This window comes from Macrosteles quadrilineatus, unplaced genomic scaffold (genome assembly GCF_028750875.1).
Source record: "Macrosteles quadrilineatus isolate MER2022 unplaced genomic scaffold, UCM_ALF_1.0 Scaffold_4__1_contigs__length_99947679, whole genome shotgun sequence".
In the NCBI taxonomy this organism is placed as follows: domain Eukaryota; kingdom Metazoa; phylum Arthropoda; class Insecta; order Hemiptera; family Cicadellidae; genus Macrosteles; species Macrosteles quadrilineatus.
The window spans coordinates 42,811,993-42,831,787 of NW_026542597.1; the positions used below are offsets into that span (position 1 = coordinate 42,811,993).

Genomic DNA, 19,795 nt, shown 5'->3' on the forward strand with positions numbered 1-19,795 from the left:
CACTTGTATAATGCTATAAACATCGATGAACGATGTCAATATGATAAAAATTTAGCTTGAACTATTTTTAACTGTCGTTAATTGATTTTTAGGCAAGATTGCGGTTTAATATCACTAAGGCCAAACTATCACCTGTATATGATATTTATTTATTACAAGATAAGGTACTTATAAACCACTTTAGTATTTACCTCAATATCGTAGTTTTGCAAACAACACCAAACATGTTTAAAGCCAAGCGAGTGTAAGCTGTTATTGACTTGTCAACCATCTTTACACAGCAATCCAAGTGTAACTTTACAGTCCGTCTTAGGACACTTTTTACGACGGTTTTACTACTAGAGATGCTGACTCCAGTCGCCATTAACCTCTTAAATCTTGTATGGTGTTTTTTATTGTTATGGCAGGTAAGTATTGACCGACTGTAAATAGTAAAGTTACTTCTACTGGCTCTCTTGGCTTTAGTCGCCAATTATTTCCTTCCAGTTTATAGTCCGTAGTAGCCAAAAGCAGCACCTGTTTTTATATACCTAGGTGTAGTTTTATGGTTACATATCCAGGCAATTCAGAGCAATCAACAATGAAATATCGTTGACAGATTTACAGTTATGTTGAGGTGTATTCTGATTGCGATAGTTGCGTGTTACTGCCTTATGTGGTTTGTGTATGTTTGAGTTTACACGTTATCTCATTTTTATGAATATCAGCAGAAATAAACTAGTTTACAGGACACAAATATGTAACCTTGTCACAGTTTCTATAGTAAAATAATCCACAGGTCGCATTTATTTTTACAATACACTTAAAAATTTATAATTACGAAATGTAAATATTTTCGTTCAATAGGTTGTTTTTAGCTTTGGCATTAAGAACTATTTTAGTACATTTATCAGTGTGTAACAAATGTAATCTCCAAAATACAATTTCATAGCCTCAATCTGTTTCCATTGTATAAAATCGTACAATTTTAATTTCCTTGCGTATTGCATACACTGTTTACTCCACCTTAATTAGAAATATATAAAAACCTGTCGTTGTTTCTATACCTGTTTAAAGTTAAACAGTTTCAGACTAACAAACCTCCAACACCCAACAGTATCTCACATATATCCCCGCCCAGCCAATCAGCAACGTTTAGCAATAAATCACTACATGATCAGCTGATTGGTAGATAAGAGCGGGTAATTTTCTTTTATCACTTGTCCATTTCGGGTCGGCGTAGTGGCTGCGAAGTGTGGGTATCCTATGTAGTCCAAGGTCTTGTCCAGTATATGTCTGAGGACAATGCTAGACGATCATGAGCTGCACTAGGACTATCCTATGCACTACAACACTGCATGTAGTGATGTAGTGTTATGGTGTTCCATGTTACACGTGTTGTCCATTGTTTCTACCGCTATAGTAAATGTGCTTGTTCAAGGATATCCTGGATGAAATTTTCTGTTTTGGAAAGTTATTATAGTTAACATTTTTAAATTTAGGAAACATTGGAAATACTATCAATAAAGCAAGAGGTAAGATTCAAATAAGGATAAATACTTCAAGAACGCCACTGAAGTGAAGTAATTTTGTAAAGTAGCAGGCTAGGTGCCAGTGATAACAGTTCACTGGAGACTTCAACGCTGGGAAGAACAGGTTACCGAAACGTCATATGTAGGACAAAGATTCAAAAGGTAATGATCTTCAAAAATGTAAAGGTTGAGGTTCACATGAGGATAAATAATTCAAAGAACGTCATAGAATGTAGCAGGATGGATGGCAGTGAGTTAGGTTTACTGGAGACATGAACGCTTCTAAGACAGGTGACCACGACGTAATTTGTAGAATGAAGCATCAAAAGAGGGATGATCTTCAAAAAGCAAGGGGAGAGCTTCAGATTAGGATTTGCATCAAGAAGTTAAGGAATGTAGCAGGATGGGTGGCAGTGAGGACGGGTCACTGAAGACTTGAACGCATGGAAGGACAGGTGGACGTCATCAACGATAACGACCCGGTGAAAGGACGCCTCGTTACTCCAATAATTGATGAGGATCAGTCCGAGAACCTCTTCAGTCTGGTCTAGTCTGCTCCTCTTCCGCGTTGACCGGTCTGCTTAAACACTGAATCTGTAACACGAATGCGAAATTTGTATTGTGTTAGTTGAATGCGGTTGGCTTTCTCAATATTACTTGCGTTTATTTTTGTAGGAACCTTCTTACGACCCTACCAATGCCATTAAATTGTATGAGTAAATATTATTAACGGGTGGCTTAGTTACTCTAGCTACAGCCGAAAATGCTTAAAGGATTTCATAAAATCTTCTTATTCTTTTATAGCTACTGATCGTCAGGAACTGCTAAATTTAATCTCACTTCAATATATGTTACACTTTATTTAAGATATTTTTTGCTTAGATTAAAGTAAATACAGTAGTGTAATTTTTACGTAGGAAAAGCTGATATGGTTTCCGGAACCCCCTACATGTGTGTAGGTTATTTTATTAATAATAGCATAATAGCACCCTTCATATAACCAGAAAGTCGTTAAAACATACCAACCTTGAAATAACCCAATATAAAAGATATGTGTTCTTTTAAATTTCAAGTAGTTAAATTAGATACTTACAAAAAACTTAGGTTAGCTTTACAATGTCCACATCTTTACAAAGAGGCATATCCTTTACAAAGAGGCATATCCTTTACAAAGAAGAATAATTGTGAGAATGCAGTACATTGTTTTTGACAGCAAAGTTCAATTTATATCAGCAACCAACCCACCTAATCAGGCTTGTAATTGCTCTGGAACATGTCGTATGTTTAAGAATTGTTTTTAATCTTAACAAATCAGTGTGATATAATATACTCAACTGAAATCAGGCCAAGGTTCGATCTTGTCAAACTAATCTATAGCCTGGAGGGAGCCCCGCCTATTCAACCACGGTCGTGTCTCAACGGGTTTTTAAAATAATACACGGTCCCTATTTATAGCAATATTTCATAATGCTGTTGCCTAAGAATTGAGTGTCTGGTCCATTAAAAAACTATGAAAAACTTCTAATTGATTAGGACGTTTCCTTGTGAAGGAGCTATTAATTGGCTATATAAATGGTCAGATTCTATATCGTCATGTTTCAGCGCTTACTAACGAATGGATTTAGCTCAAGGTGTAAATCGTCAGCTTACTTTAGTTACTTGTTAATTGGATGTTTTGAGTTTTTATCTGTTATTTTAATAACTGATATTTGCTCCTTGTATGAAGTAAAAAATACTATACGTAAATTGATTACATATATTACCTAATCTGTTTTATAAAGAAATGTACATTTTTAGCTGAACGCACAAAGGATACGTCAAATAACACTTATAACAATATATTTACACTTATACTGTTTACTCACATCATTGAGTAAACACTTTGATCACCCCTTACCATCTTTTATATGTATTTACAGTCTTGTGAGTAAACAGTATAAGTGTAAATATATTATTATAAGTATTATTTGACGTATCCTTTGTTCTTTTAGGTAAATTAATAACACGTTCAAAGCTGATCAAGACCATACTACTATACTCATACTATACCACTACTACTATACCATACTATACTACTATCATAGAGACTATGATTTAACGTTTTTAGTACTGGTAAGGTCAGTTATTACTCTAATCCTATTAAAATCCTATTGACAAAAATAAAGGTTGAGAACCTTTTTATTTGATCATCATATAGGAGTTATTTTTTTCTTAATTAGGAATATATTTTTATATAATATATGGTCTTTTCCCTAATACTATATAGCTATAAACACAGATATGTTATATAAATATTGTGAAATGTTTTATGACTTTAACTCTTACTCTCTTCCTTTCAATGGTATCAATGGTAAAGAGTTTAGATTTGGTTGCAAAAATCCAAAGAAACACTTTCATTATCTGATAAAAATCATAGATGCAGTCCTGTGTCTCCAGTGTGTGATTTATGAAGAATTCGGTTATTGATTTGGATTTTCTGTTACATTTGAAAATGTATTTATTTCATTGTAGGCTTTTGAAATGTAACTTTAAAAACTACTAGCTGTTACACGTAGCCATCTTAAGTGTTTATTAAGCCATTTTATAGTGGCCGTGAATCCAAGTGTTGCTCTTTTATTGCTAAACAGTTTCACAAATACCAAATAAAGCTAAAACAAGAAATTTGCGTATAGTTTAGTTCGAAACTATAGGGTCATTAATTGGTTTTATTGTTTCTTAATCCAAGTATCGGATTGTTTGATAGCTTCGAGTGTACAATTCAAGCTGCTATGATAAGATACCGATGCTTCCTGAAGTCTCAAACTTTTAAGAGACTATTTTAATCAATTAATCTTGTTTTTTTTGAGTTTATGGCTTAAACCTTGTATACCAGTATTTAATTTTATTGTAATTCAAAGTTGGATATGCGTTGTTTCTTCCAATATTTTGTTTAATAATTTTACTATACAAATGTACCAATTTGCAAATACTAAATTCAAGGTAATAGAAAGATGGATTATGGTAGGTTATTTAAGTTATTCGTATCGACACCTCATCCATCAATGTGTATCTTTTTTAATCTTTTGTATAACCTATAAATGTATAGGACTAAAATGTCACATTACATTAAAATTACGTGATTTTTTGTTGTCAAACCCGCCATTCTTTTACAGTTGAAAATACATTCTATTACAATTCCCTGAACTAGGTAGTTGGCAGTTCCCTGCAAAGCCTGTTATAAATTATCAGTTTTAATTATGAATAAATGTTGGTACATTACCCTTAAGTATTTCCTGATTTGTAAAGTAACCTATTTCAACCAATCTATTGGTACAATAAAACATATGAGGCACATTAAGTAAGTTCATAATTTTATTTAGATGCATTTTGCCTATTATTTAAATAGTTGACCTTACCTAATCAGGCAATTTTGTTGGGATTTGTTTATGGTGTAAATATAGTTATTTATAATAAAATAGCAATATAAAGTATTAACGCAAGTAACCACGGAAGTTATAAAGACAGGTGCTTAGAGCATTTAATTAACAATATACAACATGTTTAACTTAAAGGTTAATGTTGACTTTTGTACTGTTTTGGCTTTTACTGTAAGTATTCACGTAAAGTGAGTATAGCCGGAATAACAGCGGAGGTGGTCGCAGCCACGGTGAGGCAGCGAGACTGAGCTATGCGCGCGCAGACCTACACGCACGCGCAAAAGTAGTTCAGTGTCAGCGCAGGGCGGGGCGCGCATTGCGCAACCAACAGCGAAAGTTGCCGTCTGCGCCGCGCACCGTCGCAGTACACTGCCCCACTTGCGCTAATTGTGTGTCACTGATGCAATACATTGCGCAATACACTTCCTGTATACGCGGGGGTGCATCTGTTACTACCCTTGCTATTCACCCCTCTGTATTGCTAGGGTAAACTGAGCTCGTTACTGTAATGTATGCTGAGAGATAACTAGGTCGTGGCATTGACAGGTCGTTCAACTGGGTGGACCTTTGACATGTGATATTTTATAACGCTCTGATTTTGCCCTACAAGGAGTTTGATGGTTGGCTAATCGGGAAATTTATCTGTTTTGCGAACAGCTTTCCTTATAAGTTAAGTGAAGAATGGCTAAAATTTGATCCGACCCATTCCATTTAGATATAATATATCTGGTATATTAAATATAATATACCAACCAATCCACCCACACACATATTATGTGTGTGGGTGGTTTGGTTGGTAAAAGTAAAAACTCTTAGGATTTCAAATTCATGCTAATATCCTGCTGATTGGTATTTTATTTTACGAACGCCACGTTATCTTATTGGCAGATGATTGAACATTATTTCACTAGATAAACGCTATTTATTACAATACTATATTTTCCATTACAAATGAACATCTTATTTAAACCCATAATTTTACAAAGTACATACAAATTTGATTTTGTTCAACATTTGTTTTGGTTTTTTAGTGTAATTTTTTTACTCTTGTTTTCTTGTTTGGTTATTTTAGCTATATTTAAGAGCCAAATTATTTAGGTATAATTAATTATTAACAATAATTTTACTTTAAAGTAGAGAATTTATATGTACTATGTACAATGAGTAACATCAGGAGTCACATTAACTTTACGAACATGTTTACCGTTCGTGCTTGTAAATTTACTCACATAATTCTTTTTGTAAATAATATAAACTACTTGTTTTGAAAGTTTACCAACCATGGTAGGCCTACGTATTATCTACTTCTTTTCCTATTGTGTCTAATTTAAAAATAGTTACTAATATTTTGATTGCAATATCACTGTATTGTCCATTCGTAGGCTGAAAATTAGCGGAAGGATATTTTAAAATGTCATATTTATATGACTCAACAAAATGTATTTTTTTAATATGGCAAAATCTTTCTGTTTAAGATGCATGATATTCGTCCATTGGTTAAAACCTCATTTAATTGGAAATGTTTTTTTTTTTTTTTTGAGAGTTTTTAGTATTTACTTGGAGGCATTTTCTTGTCAAATGTACTGATGTTGTTAATGTTGTTTAGCGAATTTTCCATTTACAGAATAAGCTACTACCCTAGGTCTCATGGTAAGACATGGACCCGGGACTTTTTTTTATGTCCCCAGAGGCCAAAACACACATCCGTTCAAATTCATATATGTATATTTCATATATATACATAATTGTTATATGTGTGTCCGTTGGCACGATGACTCGATTTTGATAACATTTGGTACAAACGTGTAAACCCACGTTTATGCGAACGAGTTCGCGAACCAGCATGATTGGACTTTGGAAACGAGGTTTGGTTTTAAATTAGTATTTCTTATTTTTGACCCTCAAAATATTTCCCAACTAAAATTAAAACTAAATAAATTAAAGCTAAAATTTCCTAATTTCTCTTTAAACTGATTTGAAAAGGTTAAAACACAAATATTGTAGTGTATGGAAGTTTTTTGTACGGTTATTGGTTGCGGAGAAAATTCAAAAGATTGTACATTTCAAATCCCCATGTAATTCTTACGGAGAATAAGTAAACTGTTATATATTTTTTTTTATTAATATATTTGATAAAACTTGGAAAATGTATTTATTTTATACTAACCGATTAATATTTTACTAAAACACACTTTATTACCTTCCCTGTAGCAGCAAATCTAGGTCTTCAATAAAGCTAATGTCATTGAAATGGATTTAAGTGAACATCTAATCATGCAAACGAAAATGCTCTTAGTCTGCAGGATTGCTGTGGTGGGGTATTTTTGTTACTTAATATATGCTATAAATGGGTGAGTTTAATGTGGGCTCTCGAGTATCGGATCATATTTACTGGCATCGCCTAAAACTGTTGGTAATTTGTAAAATTCAAGACTAGCTCCCTTGGACAGGGGTAACGTGATCAATTGCCTGAACCAGCCAAGTCCTACTTTGAGGTATAACTCCGTGTACAGTATAGACTACAAAATATCAGTAACATTTTCAATAACTTATTTACTAATTATTATTTAACCCCAAACTAATGAGAATTTAGAAAATGAGTACATATCAGATAACTATAAGTTGTTTTATAGTCCACATATTAAACAGGCAAGTTAAATGGCATGTACTAACTTGTCTACAAGATGGTGTATATTGCGACATTTACATTGGTGTAGTGGAGCGGGAACACGTAAAAATCAAATTTCCACTCTGTTTTTTCCGAAGAACATATTTAAAATATTGGTTAGTGACCCTCATTTCCCCCTACCTTACTGAGCTTTCCCGTACTGGAAAATGTGTCCACACCACAAGAAAGTAGACATTCGTTAAATAAAAAATAAGTTACACTTGTGATACTCTGAATGTCTTTTAGTAGCACAAGGTCTTTGCTGATATACTAGACATATACATTTATTTATAAAAAAAATACCAGATAAAAATCTTTTGCAAATAAAAATGCCAACGATAAGATTTAGGTATATAGTTTGTGGCTATTGTTTAAATCCTATGTATCGGGTTTCGTGCGTATTTAACGTTAACGAACTAACAGAAAATACCATGGAAAACATTTGTACTAAATTATAACAAAATCTACCGTGTTGATTTGTGTTGTGTGTACCACACCAATCATGGGACGAAATTAGAATTCTAGTTTATAGTTGAAACTCATACTGCAGTTTAAAATAAAAAAATTCAAATTTATATTTAAAACCTTCATATCCCTGATACGATTATCTACAACCATTACGAACTTTATTTAAATAGATAGTAGTGAAAAAAGTATGACCAAAGAAACTCGTTCACCCATTTGAAACTGTTAAAAAATGTTCAATATTGCGTTTAGTATAAACCTAAGGAGCACCATGTTCTTGAATGTACGTATTTAATTCTAACACATGTTTAATTTTGCTTTGTAACAATATAAACTGTTTTACTTCCGAGAATTTCTAACTAAAGAGGTCACGTTAATTATTTTTTCACCAATATTACACTATTTGTCCATTAATAATTAATTTTACACAATATCAATAATTAATTATTACACATTAAAGTTTCCATTGTTTTACTGGCAGATTATAAATTTGTATTAGTTTGTCAGCCAAATCTTACATTATTAAACCATTCCTAATCCTTTCAAGCATGACGACGACTGCAGTATGGACTTGTGAAAGAAGGAACGTCTACAAGGAAGTTCTAAGCTATAAATTATTTACTTAGATAAACAATTTGCTTCTAATTTATGGTAAAGATATTTTAGTATATATTTAAGTAAAATTATTCTTCACGTGAATGATATATTTGTATTTCTTATAAAAGGCTTATATTCCCTTCTCAATGTAATTCCACGGAAAATTGTTTTATTTTCATGACGCTACTTGAGTTCTAACAACGAGTTGAGTTTAATGATAATTTAATGTTCCAATCAAAATAGATCATTACTTATACCATTTCATATATATATATATATTTATCGTCCTAAAAATAAAGAGTATATGTGTTTCAAGTGTTATTGGACGTATTTTATATTTATTTTCCGTAAGTTAAAAGTCCCCAAATTCACAAATAATAAATATAAACATAGGTTTTGCAATCCCGATAATCCCGGGATTAAAAGTCACCAATCCCGGGATCTCGGGATTGAGACCCCTACTTGTGAAGTTATAGTTACGCATACCTGTGCGCTCTAGCAGCTGTGAGTAGAACTAACTGTAACGCGCGACTCAACACCGTACACTACTGCTACCTGGTAGCGAATCTGGGAAGTTAGGCAATCTGTAATCTACTTACCGACAATCAACTTACCGACACGTCGGGCCTTTAGTTTTTCAACCTTGCCACATAAATTTCAAACATTTACTGATGAGATAAACTGTATTATTTTTTTAGATCTATTACTTGTTTCATCTTTTTTAAATTGTCATTTTCTGGCTCATGGTTATATCATAGAACAAAACCTGTATTAAATTAGTTCACCTGGTGTTTATTTTATCAAAGCGTATACATAGTCACTAAAATGTATATCGAATCCTTTCATATGCCTAAAATCTATAGCAGACAATTAAACCGCACCTTTGTTAAATTATTTAGTTTATTTATAAAAATTGAATTTAACAAAATAAGATATTCAACAGTTGGAAATCGATTATATTCAAGAACGCAATGCATGCGATTGTTGAAGTAACTTATGTAAATATCTTTATAATGCAAAGTGTGCAAGGGAATATCTGACTCAAGCTATTCGTCTACTATCACATTATTTTATCTGTATTGGCTCTTTGTTATTTTATTTACAGTTCAGTTGTTTATGTTTATTCAGATGTTATACAGGGTGTCCAGTCATAAGTGTTAAATAAAATTTTGCCTCAAACTACATGGTAATGGCGACCTAATGACGCACATTTGAGGTTCCCAACCTCAACCGTTAGGGAATAACAAATAAATTAAGGTTTTCCAAAAATTATTGTAGTTGTCTTGAAAAAGGTTATATTACTCTGTTAAAAATGCACTAATTGTTAATTTAAATGTCATTTTCAGAATCCTCACAAAATTGTAAATAGATAAAACACATAATCGTTAGGGTACCGAAAAATATTCTGCTTAAATTTCTTCGTTAAACAATTATTTTTAATACCGACGAAAATTTAATTAACATTCAGCAATTTATTCCTCGGTAGGCGAGTTCCGCTGAGTTGAACAAATATTACTAAAAACTTCCTTATTTAAAGAGCTTTACAATGATGTACAACACATGATGTACTACATTTATCTACTGTCAAATCTATGGTGAATTTTACGCACTATTGTGAAAAATCACGGTTAATCCTAAACAGATATTGTAAAAAATTAATAGTTTTACTAACTATTTTATGAGCTGACCACTGATGATGAGGGTTTGTGTAATTTATGATTGACCAGACTACACTTTCATCATTCTAAAGTGTTTTTGTTTAGACTTTGGAATTTTTTTTTAACACAATACATTAGTAAAAACGCACAATACAAATCAAATCATTGACATACTTTGTCCGAAGCACAACTTTTATTAAGGTGGAATCACAGTTTGGGTGTAAAGTGCCCTCCGTTTTCCCGCAAGCAGGCCCTAGCTCGCTTGTGAATTGCGCTAACTGTGACCTCATACGTCAGTTTTTCCTTACTTTTCTTAGCAGCCTCAAAGATTCTCTCCCATAACTCAACCTCAGAGTTTACAACAGTCGAGTAAACTAGACTTTTCATGTAACCCCAAACAAAAAAATCTAACGGGCTCAAGTCTGGAGATCGAGGAGGCTATGTCACACTTCCTCCACGCCCAATCTGTGTCAGGAAGTTTTGGGATAGCCACAACCGAACTTCCGCGAGTTAATTGAAATCTTATCTGAAATATGAAAAATATAAGATAACCGTAACTTTACCACAAACACATTTTAATACTATATGTTTCTTTTCTTAGCTTAATAGCTATAAAAAAACGTTGCATGCGAGAAAAAAATACAAATTATTCGTTGCCTGCACTTAAATGTATTATTCTGCACAATAGCTTTTCTTTGCCCTACCATGTTTTTTCACAACAATGATTGAATTGCATTAGGAAATTTGAAACTTGGTAAAAACTATTATACACCATTGTAAAGCCCTTTAAATAAGGAATTTTTTAGTAATATTTGTTCAACTCAGCGGAACTCGGTAACCGAGAAATAAATTGTTGAATGTTAATTAAATTTTCGTCGGTATTAAAAATAATTGTTTGACGAAGAAATTTAAGCAGAATATTTTTCCGTACCCTAACGATTATGTGTTATATCTATTTAAAATTTTGTGAGGATTCTGAAAATGACATTTAAATTAACAATTAGTGCATTTTTAACAGAGTAATATAACCTTTTTCATGACAACTACAATAATTTTTGGAAAACCTTAATTTATTTGTTATTCCCTAACGGTTGAGGTTGGGAACCTCAAATGTGCGTCATTAGGTCGCCATTACCATGTAGTTTGAGGCAAAATTTTATTTAACACTTATGACCGGACACCCTGTATAGTAGGATATCCCATAACTCTTTGATAACATTTTTCTGTTATGAGGAGGTAATGTTATAAAATGATTCTGAAATTTAAAAATTATTTTAGCAACACAGTTGGAGATATTCTGTCAAAATAATCAATAAAATGCAGAATTTTAATAACAACCATCGTGTAGAGCTTAAAAGAAAAATTATTTCATATGTTGAAGGGTTGGTGTACGATAAAGGTTACGGAGAAAACTAAAAAAACTGTACTTTTAAAAATACTATGTTTTTATAGAGAAATAATTTATAAATAAAAAACTTTTTTAAAACAAAACGTTTTAAAATGTACTAAAAAGTAGAAAATAATTTATAAATATGTGGAGAGTATAAATACTTGTAAGATTTAAAACGAAAAATGTGGGGTGCATGCAATAGATAATTTACAATTACCTTCACCTATTGAACTAATGTATCATTATCAATTGCATGCACCCCACGTTTTTCGTTTTAAATCTTACAAGTATTTATACTCTCCACATATTTATAAATTATTTTCTACTTTTTAGTACATTTTAAAACGTTTTGTTTTAAAAAAGTTTTTTATTTATAAATTATTTTCTACTTTTTAGTTTTTAATGTGTGTGGATGTTAAATCTATTTCATGCATTTATATCAGATTAAGACAGAGGCATGTGGGAAATCTAAGAATTATATTAGTTTATTTTCATATAATTATGTATTAGATTAAATGTATACCTTCTAACTATAAATATATCAATCTATTTAATTTATTGTTTACTTTATAGAATACTAAATAAATAACAAATGACATTGTTAACAAACACCTTTATACCCACCCTTACCTTACCCTTACCTTTATAGCTGCAATCAGATTGTTTATCTATCTATATTTTGAAATGTTTGTTTGTATAAAGAATCTCTTGGGAGCAGAACCTGTTTTGAACTGTCAAATTTAAGTATTTACTGCTGACTTTAATTAATTGATATATTTACATTCTTTCAAAATGTAAACATGGAAAATTTGGAAGCCAGTGGGGCGTAGCCCAAGGGAAATATGAAAATTAAATGCTATAATATTGCATTGTCATCCACTTTTGAACTATGTTTCAAATTTCAAGTCTCTAGGTCATCGGGAACTTCGTTTAAAATTGATATCAAAATTTGTAGGAAAGTGAGCTAATAAAAACAAGCCCATGGGGCGTAGCCCAAGGGAAGTATGAAAATTAAATGATATAATATTGCATTGTTATCCATTTGTGAGCTATGTTTCAAGTTTCAAGTCTCTAGCTCATCGGGAAGTATCAAAATTTTCAAGAAAGCGAGTTAATAAAAACAAACCCGTGGGGCGTAGCCCAAGTGAAATATGAAAATTAAATTATATAATATTGCATTGTCTTCCATTTGTGAGCTATGTTTCAAGTTTCAAGCCTCTAGCTTATCGGGAAGTTAGTATAAAATTGTTAGCAAAATTTGTACCGGACAAGAAAGCGAGCTAATAAAACGTTTTAAAAATAAACTCTGTTGTAGCTTTCTTGCTTAAAAATAGTCATTTTATCAGATTTGGCAAATTTATTCATCGTTTATACTATCAAGATTAAAAAAGCCTTGTTTCTTTCCCTGTAGCATAAAACCCAAGTACTCGTTGAACCTAATGTTATTTAAACGGGAGAAAATCCAATTTTCTTTTAAGATATTTTAAGATCATCAGCCAAATGAAAATCTGCTTAGTCTGTAGGTTTGCTGTGGCGGGGGTAGTTTTTTATACTGTGGTTTGTTGTAAATGGATTTTTTCTGTAGAGAATACGTTCTTCATTCTGGAGGGATACGCCCTTTTAATCTACTAATTTGATGTAAATGTTTCTCCACGAATTAGGAACGTTACCACCTTAGGGTGTATTTTTCCAACCAACAACAGACACAGGCAAGAGAGTTAAGAGCTTTCATTCTATCCCATACACCCATGGCTCAAACGTAAAAAGCCACATGCAATATCATTAAAGTGTTGATAATTTATCATTAAATTTTTAATACTGAAGTAGGCATACATGTGGACCATCCGTAGACAAATTTTATATTAAACCGATTAGCCACCCGAGGAGTGTGCTGCTTGCCAGAGTCATATATTCTTGAGTGTAGGGCTGAGTGCCTGTTGCATGAAAACTTTGACGAGGGTCATTTTACAGCCTGAGGCTTGGCGGTGCGAGTGCCAGCCAGGTATTGACATCCCAGAAAAGAAACAAAAGAACCCTGGGCCATTTCGAGCCGCGCAGGTTTGAATGGTACGCCACACCTACCGGCGTCAACCACGTGATCTTTTCGTTTCTGCGCAGGTTGTTTTGTTCTTGGGATATCTAAATAAGTAACCGGTATGGTGCGGTGGGTATGGGGGTGGAAATATCGGCCAGGGGACAGGATGAGCAAAACGTTTTTGAGGGTAAACTTATAGCCTGACCTTACCAAACCAAACTTGCTGATTATGAAAAAAATAGTAAAGGTTTACTAATCGAATTGATATTTTCAATCTATATTAGGGTAGCCCAATTAGGAAACTGTACCCGGTCTCTGTTACATCCTGTCCACTACACCCCTCCCCTGAATCAGTCGGGAGAGTTTGTTCGGGAGAGTCAAACGGCACTCGGGCCTACATGACGGTTTTGACAGTTTATGACCCCCACGGCAAAAAATAGAACGGCACTCGCTCTGCTTCCCTATATGCTTACTCCACTCGTCGATACGGTGAAGATTTATTCAGCAGCTACATCGGCGTAAAATATGCAATAAACTTTTTTACAATAGTACACCCCTCATTTTATTCTGTTAATAATTTAAGTACTTCACAGAAAGCAATTATTATGAGATTAAAATTATTAAAAGACTAGCAGAGTACCCGTCCTTCGTACGGGGTTGGCATACAAGTATAAAATGCTTAATGCAGTTAATACTCAAGCTTTGCGTTTGCAATGGGGGAGGACACATTTTTATAATATTTGCTTCTGTAAATTTACGGTAGTCTTTAGTATTACACATCTACCATAGCCATAATGTTCTACCACTTCACCTAAACAACAGAGAAAAAATTATAAAAATTTGCAAAATATCACAAATTATTCATGAAATTAAAAACATAAACATAACTGTAAAGAGTCCAACTATGACAGTTCTCAATGCGTATCACAGTTTTTTTTTGTTGCTGCTTAGTTCAAATAGTCAATGGCTCAAATTAGCTGTTTTCATAAATGCAGAAAAAGTTATAGTGCTGCACCCTGTTGGTAAATCCACGAATACTAGAAAAATACCGGTCATAAACATAAACAAATGACGTTGTTGGCCCGAATCCTATAATAATAGGATTGAACATATGTTTTGGAAGCTCCATTTAAGCAATGTTAAATAATGTGTATCTTCGGGCCAAAAACGTCGTTTGTTTATGTTTATGATCCATACCGGTATTTCTCTAGTAATCGTGGGTAAATCTTATAACTTTTAATGCTTTTGCATATCATAGAACCAATTTTTTCAGTTGAAACAGCTTACTTAATTCTTTAATTCCCTTTAAATATGAATACTCATAAGGTTAACATGGGGAACTACAGAGCCACTGGGGTGGAACCCGAAAGGATTTTTGAGATAAGAATATGCCTAAATGTTAATCGGGAATGTGAGCTATCATCATGCCAAATTTCAGCCCAATCCGACCAGTAGTTTATGCGTGATTGAGCAACACACACACACAAACTCACAAACTTTCAGTTTTATAATATTAGTAAAATCACTACCTATGCCAGTGGTTCAATTCAACCATATAATATATTTCAAAAAGAAAAAATATTCTGATGTTATATTGAACCTTCGATGTTCTTGAATACCTTTAGGAAGTTTGAAACCGTTGGTTTTGGTACCCAGCTCACGTTTTAAACTCATGAAAAATATTGATCTCTAAATCAAAGCCAACAGCCTTACTGAAAACATACATGGAAACTATTTATTTCCTCTACGTTCCTTAAACGTTAAGGGTTTACGTGAATACATTCCATTTACCTGAACCAGACTTACTAATGTCTTTGGATACTGCAAATAGGCATTCCATTTATATGAACCAAATAATAAATTGACTACACAATACAAATATACTATTGATATACACTGCAAGTAGATTTCTCATTTATGTTAACAAGATGTAGCATTGACTTTGGAAAATTATTGGATAAATGTGGTAGCTCCACTCAATATTGCAGGCAGACAACTGCATTGTACAATGTACATCTAGTATTTATATAGGGTGAATAACAAGTCAAGTCCCCCCCTCTAAAATTTGTCTAAGTAAATATACAGAGATATCCTTTTGGTGGTCGTGCAATCTTAGCATGAAGTTTCATTTTATGATTTTGAAATTTTTGAGTGCCCCACCAAAAGGGGGGATTTGGGGGGTAACTCAAATATTTCAAAATCATCAAATGAAACTTTCTGCTAAGATTGCACGACCACCAAAAGGATATCTCTGTATATTTAATGGGAAAAATATTAGAGGGGGGGGGCCTTGACTTTTTATTCACCCTGTATGAACATAAATAGCATTCGTTTGTCCATTTACATTATCATTAACTCCCTGATCGCAAACATTTTTTTTTTAGATAGACACAACGAATTATTGTTTACTAACTATATCAGACTAAGACAACACTAATGTATACATTTTGATTAGATCATATACTTTCGAAACGTAACCTAAACGAACACCATAGATTTGGTTGATCGATCTCAACTTAAATCTTAATTGAACATTACTGACCTTTTACTGTGGTTCATAATCACAATCAACCGTACTTTTACGAATGAAACCCCGACTTGCGAAATCACCTGCAACACGAAATATTTGTCCATCCCGATCCACACAGCTGACCCCATCAAATCCCATTCTAGCGCAAGCATCCAAGGCCCTGCAGGCCTTCGAGCGTTTTCGAGTACCGAGCGCTTCCATTACGGGATTCCTACGTGTCCAGCCGGTGTCTTCCTCAGCCCGTGCGAAGGTTTGTACCAGTCGACACTGCTAGCCTGTATAAGGCCCTAGCCCAGATCAGCTGATGTATATAAGGGTGGATCTCCACTGGGACATTACACATCTCAGTATGATTCAGGTAAGCCGCTTGAGTCTAGTGTAGTGAAGTGACGTGTAGTGTTGTGCTGTGCTAGTTGGTTGTGAGTGGTTGGCGAATGGACGGGATTTTTTTTAACGTCGTTACTGTTCAAAATTCTAATTGTTTACGTAGTTCAATGGAACTATTTAAAAGAAATTTGTACTCTTTCATACCGTGGTGTTTTAATAGTTTTATATAACGATGCATAAGGTGCATAGGTATAAGTTTGAGGTTGTAGCTTTTTCAGCATTTTCTGATTTAAAAATTGTTTACGCATTGTTATTCAACTATACGATTTTACGGTGGAAACTCAATAGGACCTTTTTATGAACACTGCTATTGTTACGAAAATTAACTTAGTTTACAGATATGCGTTACCCGATTTGATGTAGGATCTTCATTCTAAAAATAATTGTTGCCACTATTTTTAAGAGTAGTGGTTTTGTTGGTAGTGATTTGATGGTGGAATGTGTTTTATTTATTTTGTTGCTCATCTTTAATTGGGACCGACGGTTTACTGTATCCTCTACGATTTTTCCCTCAAATTAGTGCGTAGTTTCAAATGATATTGTATGGGTTGCAAAACCGGGTAAAATTTTCCATAAGAAGTTTTATTTCAAACCGTTTACTCACTATTGTAAAATTATACGATTTTTGTGGAAGGACAAGTCGTTTCTATGTACGTTGCTTTTGCCAAACCAATAAAATAGGCATTCGTAGCCATCCGACATTGTATAGGATTTTTAATTTATTTTTTCATTAATATTACATTTTTTAAGCAACTTAGTTATATTGGCCAATGTGATTACATTCAAAACGAACCTACTATTTTAGACTATATATTTTTCTCACTGTGATGTTTAAGTTGGTCGTCCCGTGAACTAGGGGGTTTTTTATGATATACGTAGAAGCTATATTGTATAGGTTTGTATAGGTTGTAGCTCCTTTAAACGCTTTTTCGAATTTAAAAATGTTTACGACTTTCAACTTGTACACATAGGCCGTTAATATGTACTTTGATATGGTTACTAGAATAAATTAGTCATTTTAGGTTACCTATAAATAGGTGTTAGGTTAATTCAGTAGCCTATATTAAAATATTTTTTTTATTTATATATTTCAATATATTTTAAATTATAGTATATTTTGAATTTGAATTCATACTTGTAATTTTTGTAGAGCGATATAGTTTTCCCCTATGTGTGACTCTTTTCAAAAGTAAGCTCATTTTATTTTCATTGATGTTTTAGTTTGCGCTATCGGTTTGTTTTTAAAAATTATCCAGCTCTTTAACTATCCATACTGGAAATTACTGCTATATTCCGAGGCTGATACTGTTTTCTAAATGGGGGTTTTAGTTTTTTTCACTCAATAATTACTGTAAGCTAACTAAATTATACTTTCACGGTAGAATTATGAGGAACTATTTATGGTACTTTTCCTGGTACTGACAAATGTAGCTAAAATGAACGGCCCACTCGATTACACCCGAACATTTTAAAAATAGAAAGGTAGTCAATGATTAATGACATTAAACACCTACCTTAAAGACTTGCATTTTTTGTTAAATGCCACACTGGTTTACATTGGATTACAGTAGGTAAAATACTAATTATGTTAATATGGTAACATTAGTATAAGTTTATGTTTCTTGGAGAAAAACACATTTCATTTTCAGCTATTGATTAAACCGCCAAAATTGAAGTATGTTTAGAACCATTGTACTGTAGTTCAAATATAAAACTACAGATCATTCTGGGAACAAAACTAGTTGATAGGATTTATGGTTTTTTTTTTTAATAGTGTAAGCGTCAAATATTTACATTAAAGTTAATCTTCAGTTCCAATTAAAAATATCGTATTCAAATTATATTAAATTCGTATTTTATCACGACTAACCATGGTAATTTAATTTATCTTAGGTAAATGACAAGCTGTAAATATATTTTGTCATGTTTATTGTTCCACAGCTGTGCGTTGTGTTGGCCGTCGCCGCCGCTGCCCAGGCAGGGTACGCTCCTCTGACCGCATCCTACGCCGCCCCAGCCCCACTGTCCTACGCCTACACGTCCCACCCCGCGCCGCTCACCTACGCTGCCCCCGCAGCCCCCATAGTCGCCCACCACGCTCCAGTAGCCTACCATGCTCCTGTCACGTATCACGCCCCTGTACTGCCAGCAGCTCCACTCAAGTACGTCGCTCCAGCTCCTCTCAGATACGTAGCTCACGCTCCGGTCGCTCCAGTCCGGTACGCTGCGGTCGCTCCAGCTGTTTCCTACGCCACCGGACCTGCTCCTGTACGTTATGTCGCTCCAGCTCCTCGCTATGTTGCCCCTGCTCCGGTTAGATACGTCGCTCCGGCCCCAGTGGTTGCCCACGCCCCCGTGGTCGCACACGCCCCCGTAGTCGCGCACGCCCCAGCACCAGTCGTCGCTTCTGCCCCGGTAGCCCTCGCCAAAGCTGAACCCGTTGATCCCAACCCTTCCTACCACTTCTCCTACGGCGTGAACGACGCTACCACTGGTGATGTGAAGAGTCAAGAGGAGAGTCTTCAGGACGGAGTTCTCTCCGGACGCTACAGCCTGGCCGAGCCGGACGGCTCCGTCCGGACTGTTTCCTACACCGCTGACCCCGTCAATGGGTTCAACGCGCACGTAGAGAAGACGCCGGCTGCCCACGGCGGCCCCGTGCCTCCCGTAGCGTCCGTCACCCCCGTCATCACCACCGAGTCTCAAGCCGAGCTCTTCCGTTGACCTCGAGTAGTCTAGAGTGTGAATGTGCCTGACTGACTATTTATTAAATGTTTTGCGAATGATATACGTGTTTGTTTCCTTTCTTGTCACTTTGGACCCAATATATTTAGCGTAAAGTATCAGTAACCATTTAACTAATAATTTTAGTACATTTTTAGAGTAGCTTATTTGACTAAATACTCTTGACTGGGTCTAATAAGTTGAAAAGTTCCCCTATCATATTAGATTATTTAACGATCTAGGGTTTATTCATTTAGGGGGAAACATCTAAAAGTATAATACACATTAATGGTTTTATGATCAATAAACGTTACAGATGTACAGTAGTTAGGTAAGTTGGGAAAGAGGTAGGTTAAGAGTTTTTTTCTGTTTCTAATTAATTGACACAGATTGACTTATGTCGTCATATTGTGT

At 34.2% G+C, this 19,795-nt stretch overlaps 2 protein-coding genes across 3 annotated transcripts in view; both read left to right on the forward strand.

Annotated features, from left to right (window-relative positions):
• Positions 1 to 19,795, forward strand: part of LOC128991335 (neurobeachin-like protein 1) — a 423,043-nt gene that overhangs the window by 274,300 nt on the left and 128,948 nt on the right. The window lies entirely within an intron of this gene.
• On the forward strand, positions 16,599 to 19,445 carry LOC128991341 (cuticle protein 16.5-like). 2 transcript variants are annotated; one of them, XM_054414147.1, is made up of 2 exons: positions 16,599 to 16,628; positions 18,599 to 19,445. In XM_054414147.1, exons 1-2 carry the CDS (start codon positions 16,620 to 16,622, stop codon positions 19,379 to 19,381), a joined length of 792 nt encoding a protein of 263 aa, XP_054270122.1. In that variant the 5' UTR covers positions 16,599 to 16,619; the 3' UTR covers positions 19,382 to 19,445. The 2 variants fall into 2 exon arrangements, with proteins under 2 accessions (XP_054270122.1, XP_054270123.1); XM_054414148.1 differs by lacking the exon at positions 16,599 to 16,628 and adding an exon at positions 17,485 to 17,499.